The 5,820-nt window shown below is 23.8% G+C and overlaps 2 protein-coding genes across 2 annotated transcripts; both read left to right on the top strand.

Moving 5' to 3' along the window:
• The first annotated feature begins 259 nt into the window (after positions 1 to 259).
• Positions 260 to 802, top strand: LOC115034825. Its single transcript, XM_029492295.1, has 2 exons — positions 260 to 485; positions 580 to 802. The coding sequence occupies exons 1-2, from the start codon at positions 275 to 277 to the stop codon at positions 717 to 719; spliced, it is 351 nt and encodes a 116-aa protein (XP_029348155.1). The 5' UTR covers positions 260 to 274; the 3' UTR covers positions 720 to 802.
• Positions 803 to 1,727: 925 nt separating this feature from the next.
• LOC115034826 lies at positions 1,728 to 4,253 on the top strand. Its single transcript, XM_029492296.1, has 5 exons — positions 1,728 to 1,955; positions 2,061 to 2,278; positions 2,956 to 3,118; positions 3,217 to 3,313; positions 4,037 to 4,253. Exons 1-5 carry the CDS (start codon positions 1,790 to 1,792, stop codon positions 4,104 to 4,106), a joined length of 714 nt encoding a protein of 237 aa, XP_029348156.1. The 5' UTR covers positions 1,728 to 1,789; the 3' UTR covers positions 4,107 to 4,253.
• The last annotated feature ends 1,567 nt before the right edge of the window (positions 4,254 to 5,820 follow it).

Here is a 5,820-nt window from a genome sequence, read left to right as displayed (position 1 = left end):
AATATTTGGTTAATTAATGATGTAAAATGTTGGTACCCATTAAACTTTCGTATGTCAACAATCAAATCATTAACAAAGTCTCAAGCAAATCCAGATCCAAAAAATTGGGAACAACTAAAAATTGAAATAATTGAAAGAGATATAAGTAAGAAATTAAGTATGAAATTAACAATGAATTATTTTATGTATTAATAACTGTAATTATCACATTTTTCATATCTAAATTTATTTTATTTGTTTATTTACAGATAACTATGATTATGGTTTAAAATTAATGTATAGAGCGGCTAAACACAATGAATTGCATTCTGAAGCTGAACTAGAGAGAGGTAGAGGAATGAGACCAAAATTAAAAAAACGTAATTTGTTTGAAGACTTGGACCATGACTTTTCAACTAATAATGAGATTATAATTCAAAATGATTCAGCTGAAGATAATGTTAGGATTCCTTACCCTAAATGCCCAAAAAAACTGAAAGTCAACAGTATGCATATTTAATATAATTCTATACAAACTAATCAGTGGATTTAAAATTATTTATGTACAGTATTTAGGTAATTTATTAAAAAATGTTATAGGTACACCACAACCAACTTGTTCAGACGCATCAGAATCAAATATTTTGTACAGTACCCCTAAGACAAGTGGCATTAGTAAGTATTTTTATTTACTTCTATCATCTGCATTCAAGTTAGAATTTTTATTTTATTTATTTTAATTATAGGTATGTAATGGTGTTATTATATCAGATTAATAATTATAAAATTGAGTTTTTGAAACATATAATTGTACAGATGCTTATTTTAGATTGTATATTAAAACTATAAGCATGCAAATGACATAGGGTTTTAGAAATATGCAATTGATTTATTATAGTTATCATTAGAGCAAGGACTTTCATGAACTATAAAATCATCAAATATGCATTTAAAAATATGCACTTATGCATCTAAAAATTAAAAATATACAGTTAAATATACCCTTAAAAAAAATGTATTTTATTATTATTCACTATAAGTTTTAACTAGATTTATTTTATTAAATTGATTTGGAATCTTATTATAAATTATCATATTATAATTTATTTTTTTTTTGTTATTATAAAGGTGCAATAATTGAAGATGAAGAACATTTATCTCCAAACTTAGTAAACAGTTTGTATACAGCTGGTAATTTAAATATATTTTGTACTAGTTGTAATGTATTAAAACCTTAGTCAGCTTAATAATTTATTAAACTATAATATCTATTTAGATAAAGGTAATAAACTTGCATTAAAAAATTAGTTCAACATTAATTTTTAATTAAATTAAAAGTTTGATTAACATTATATAGTAGATATGTATAATATTGCATTATTTGATTTGTGTTTGTAATTATTAATTCTATCAATTTGTTTACAAAATTATATGCTCAATACTCATGTTATGGAATTATAGAATGGAAGCATTTTATATTTAATTTAAATACCTAAATAAATAAAAACTGTATAATATACTTATGTGTACTACATACAATTTGATATAACAATGATATTAAAGTTGTTAATGAGAAATAAAAAAAAATATTTAAATATAAATGGTACCTAATGAATTTTAATTTATCTCGTTAATATAAAATATATAAAAACTAGGTTCAAAGTATATATTTAAAAAATTGAATAATAACTATATTGATTATATATATTAAGTCGTTTTTGTAAATTCTTTGTTCAAGTTGTATTAAAATATTTTTATTACTTGTGTTAGTAATGGAATGTAATTTTCTTATTTTTTTGCAGACAATGTAATGAGCTTACCGCCTGTAGCAGCTGTAGCTAATAGTTCACATGCTGGTGAAATTCGATGCAATCTTTCCAAAAAATTTCATTCTTGTTCATTTGATAATATTAAAGATGTAAACAATGTCCAAATGATGTTAGTTGCAATGTCACACAATATGTGTAAGATATCTGGTAAGTAGGTTTTTTAAAAGCTTCATCTATAATTTTGAACTACCATTATTCTAGAATAACAAGTACTTCAATAAAAAATTATAATTTATATTTTTTATTTTACAGCAGATATTCAGAAAATCAAATCAAATATAATCCACATAAAAAGTGAAATAGAATCATTCATTCTTAATGACTCTAAGAATGTAAACAACAAAGAATCACAAACCCTTGAAAAAAGAAATGAAGATATACTATCAATATTTCCTTTAAATACTGATGATGAGCTTTTGGCTATAGAAAATAAATTAAAAGATGAGGATTTATCTTATACTCAAAAATTGGTAAGTAACATTTAAAATAATATTTCATTTTTTAGATATTTTATTACCTACACTCTTATATAACCTGGGTGTATGCCCATGAGTATTGATTTAGGTATCTGGACACATCAGTATGTTTATGGAATATATATTTATTTCCTTAGAAATAAAGAATAATGCACTTAACCACCAGTGGGGCGGGGGGGCCACAAGAAAAAATTTTTGCAATTCCTGATTCCTAATATCATCGCAATTTATGACATAACGTTAAGAACTAAAAAAAATCAACTAACTTCATTATTTATACTAAGTAACTTTTACACTCTTGAACTAATATTAAGGATTAAGGCAAATATAAATAGACAAGATAATAGGACAAGACCTAGGGAATTACGACAATTAATTCTTAATAATATGTAGTACCTATATTATAAAAGAATTTATTTAAATTCATACTTTTAACAAAATTTTATTTGTAATAAATTTGCAAATACATATAATAACTTTAAAAAAAAGTGCAAAATTACATCTTATTTATATAATAAGAAACATTTTGAAGTCTGAATAGATATGATAGTATTCTTTATAAATAGATAAAATGTACCTCATTATATCATTATATGCATATATGCACCTACCCGATATTTAATTTTTAATAATATTATCATTTTATGTATTTTTACCTTATTTACTTTTAGATATCTGCATTTATATTTGCAAGTGAAGGAAAAACGGCTGAAAAAGTAACTACTAGTCTTTTAAAACTAATATTTACACTTGAATTAGCTTCTGAATACAGCTGGAAAGGACAAAAAGGGAAAAAAAAACTTCACGATCACCATATTTTTAAAGTTATTATTGGTAAGTTGATACGGGATATTTTGATATATTTTAATGTTAAGAACTGGAGTTATTTGAAATATAGTTATAAAATAACAATAAATGTTTATTAATTTTAGCTGCTGTAAAAAATAAGTTCCCTGGTATCAACAAAGACGATATAAAGCCTAATATAATGACATGGTTTGCTCAAGCATCCCACAAAATTAAAACAAGGTAATTCTATAAGATATTATTATAGTAGAATATCCTATTTGTTTTCTTTCCCTGGCCCACACACAATATAGCAAATTTGGGTTTAGGAAAACAGATCCTGTGTTTTTAGAGTAAATTAACCTATTACCAAACTTAAGGTTAAGAATATTATATAAAAAATCTCAAAGGCTCTTTATTGATATTTATTTTTAAGTGACTTATAACTATGTAATATATTAGAATATTAATTTGCTTTAAAATTAAAATATCAATAAAAGACTTGCAGAGCCCTAGATAAAATTCTGACCTTCATGTTTGATAATAGATCAATTCACATATAACATCTTTACAAGATGAAATATACTTTATGTAGTTGCGGATGGGCCTGAGAGATAACAAACAGTGTGGTTCCCTTTAAAGTTATATATATACTCTGTACAGTGTATTTATAATATTTATATTAATATATATTTATATTAATATTTATATTATTAGTACTGAATTTTATCAAATATTTACTAGTTGTATTTTACACCATTTTCTATGCCATACCTAATCTATGATATACCATTAGCATTTAAATTACTAGCGGTTACTATTAATACCTACCATATTGTTATATAGGAAAACTAAATAAATACATGCATGCAAAAATATTATTGTTCAAATAAATTATAATATTAAAAATAATTACCTTTTTTAATACATTTAAATCTAACCATTTTTATTTTGCATCTGTTATAGCAAACAAGTAAAAGAAAGATGCAATAATAATGATGGGAACTGTAACAATAACGATGACAATCAGTTATAATCAGTTATCATCACGGCATCTAGAACACAGTAGTCCTGCCAGAAGTCCTGCCAGAAGTCCTAATGCCAATCAATTGCGTTTTCAATTATAATATTATATAAAAAAGTTATTTATAATATAATAAATATTAACATATTATATATTTATTTAATATTTTGTACCTTCCAAATAAAAAGATTTTTTAAACATTAATAAAAATATATTTATAATGTTTTTAAAACGTTGGTTTTTCATTTCATAAAAATGTTAAATAAACATTTTTATAAAATTTATAAAATATTTGCTATTCAATCAATAAGCGGCCATTATAACATTAAATAAATATTTTTAGAATCATTTTTTAAATGTTTTTAAATTATTATTTCAAATATTTAAATAATATTTTTTTGCTACTTGGGTTGATATAAATGAAGAAAATCTTCGTATTACAGTATTTTTACCACTCATGGATACAGCACTAGTCCAACTTAAAGAAAGGTTCTCAGGTTTATACGAAGTAACTAACAAATTTAATTTTCTTCTACCTCAAAATATTTTAAAGTCTAGTGAACATGATATTGTAAAGGCAACTTATGACTTTCAACTATTTTATGAAAATGACATCATCAGTACAGATATAACTAGACAAATGTTATGTATCAAAGATGCATTTAAAGATTCTCTAAAAACAATATACAGCATAAGAAATCTTTTGCAGTGTATACTAGACAATGATGTGGCCTCTATTTACAAAGATATTTTCAGTTCATGTATTATTTTCCTAACATTACCGGTAACTGTAGCAAATGCAGAACGTTCATTTTCCAAATTAAAAATGATTAAAAATTACTTAAGAAACTCCATGCAACAAGTTCGCCTAACAAATATAAGTATTTTAAACATTGAGCGAAACCGTACAAATGAATTAGATATAAATAAAATAATTAATGATTTCGCTAACAATAAAGCAAGAAAAAAAAATTTTCTTAAATAAAGTTTTTGTTGTTTAAACATATTTTATTAAACATATTTTATTTATTGTTACATAAGTTACCATACAAATATATTATACTTAATTATTATATGTTTATAAAAACATAATATTATAAATAAACAAATTTGGAAAATAAAGTAATAAAGTTGCATATCTATAACTTAAAAGTTATAAGGTAGGTATGAAATGCCTCTATTGATTTATTTTTTATAAATTTCTTGGTTGGTCTTAACAACATTTATTCTCCTGTAAGGCTGTAAACATGCATTGCTTTTACCTAAGCTGATCCACGGGTTTCTTGAGGTAAAGTAGAAGTTGAAATTCTAAGAGAAAATATCATAAATATTTATTTTTGTAGTGTATGATATTTGAGTACTATTGTACAACCCCCAGTCATAGCTCATCAATTCATCAACGACTCAAAATGTAGACACCACTAAAAAAAAAAATTGGTTGTCTGTAAAGTCGGTTTACTGACGATAGTTGAACGTGACAGTGTGTTAAGAAAATACTGAAGGAATGGTAGCATTTTTCAAAAGAAAATTTTAATTTCATTTGTTTAATAGATTTTTTTGTATATAGAGAAGGAGGTAAATGGAAATCACAATGGAATTGATCAAGTTACATTTATTTGTATGCATAAATACAATAAATAATGTCAATTTTTTTTTTTTACAATTTAATAGTTTTTACAAGTATGAATGTGCGTTGAGCAATTGTTTTACAACTTTTAAACATGTG

The sequence above is a fragment of the Acyrthosiphon pisum genome, unplaced genomic scaffold (assembly GCF_005508785.2).
Source record: "Acyrthosiphon pisum isolate AL4f unplaced genomic scaffold, pea_aphid_22Mar2018_4r6ur Scaffold_21186;HRSCAF=23251, whole genome shotgun sequence".
Lineage (NCBI taxonomy): Eukaryota > Metazoa > Arthropoda > Insecta > Hemiptera > Aphididae > Acyrthosiphon > Acyrthosiphon pisum.
Note: the sequence above shows the minus strand (reverse complement) of the source record. Positions and strands in the feature narration are given on the sequence as shown.

What these genes read in the sequence shown, in the direction of transcription:
- LOC115034826 (XM_029492296.1), top strand. Translation starts at nt 1,790, where the DNA reads ATGAGCTTACCGCCTGTAGCAGCTGTAGCTAATAGTTCACATGCTGGT. An exon ending in CAATATGTGTAAGATATCTG is followed by an intron (nt 1,956 to 2,060) that starts GTAAGTAGGTTT and finishes TTTATTTTACAG; the next exon opens with CAGATATTCAGAAAATCAAA. An exon ending in TCCCACAAAATTAAAACAAG is followed by an intron (nt 3,314 to 4,036) that starts GTAATTCTATAA and finishes CATCTGTTATAG; the next exon opens with CAAACAAGTAAAAGAAAGAT.
- LOC115034825 (XM_029492295.1), top strand. Translation starts at nt 275, where the DNA reads ATGTATAGAGCGGCTAAACACAATGAATTGCATTCTGAAGCTGAACTA. An exon ending in AAAAAAACTGAAAGTCAACA is followed by an intron (nt 486 to 579) that starts GTATGCATATTT and finishes AAAATGTTATAG; the next exon opens with GTACACCACAACCAACTTGT.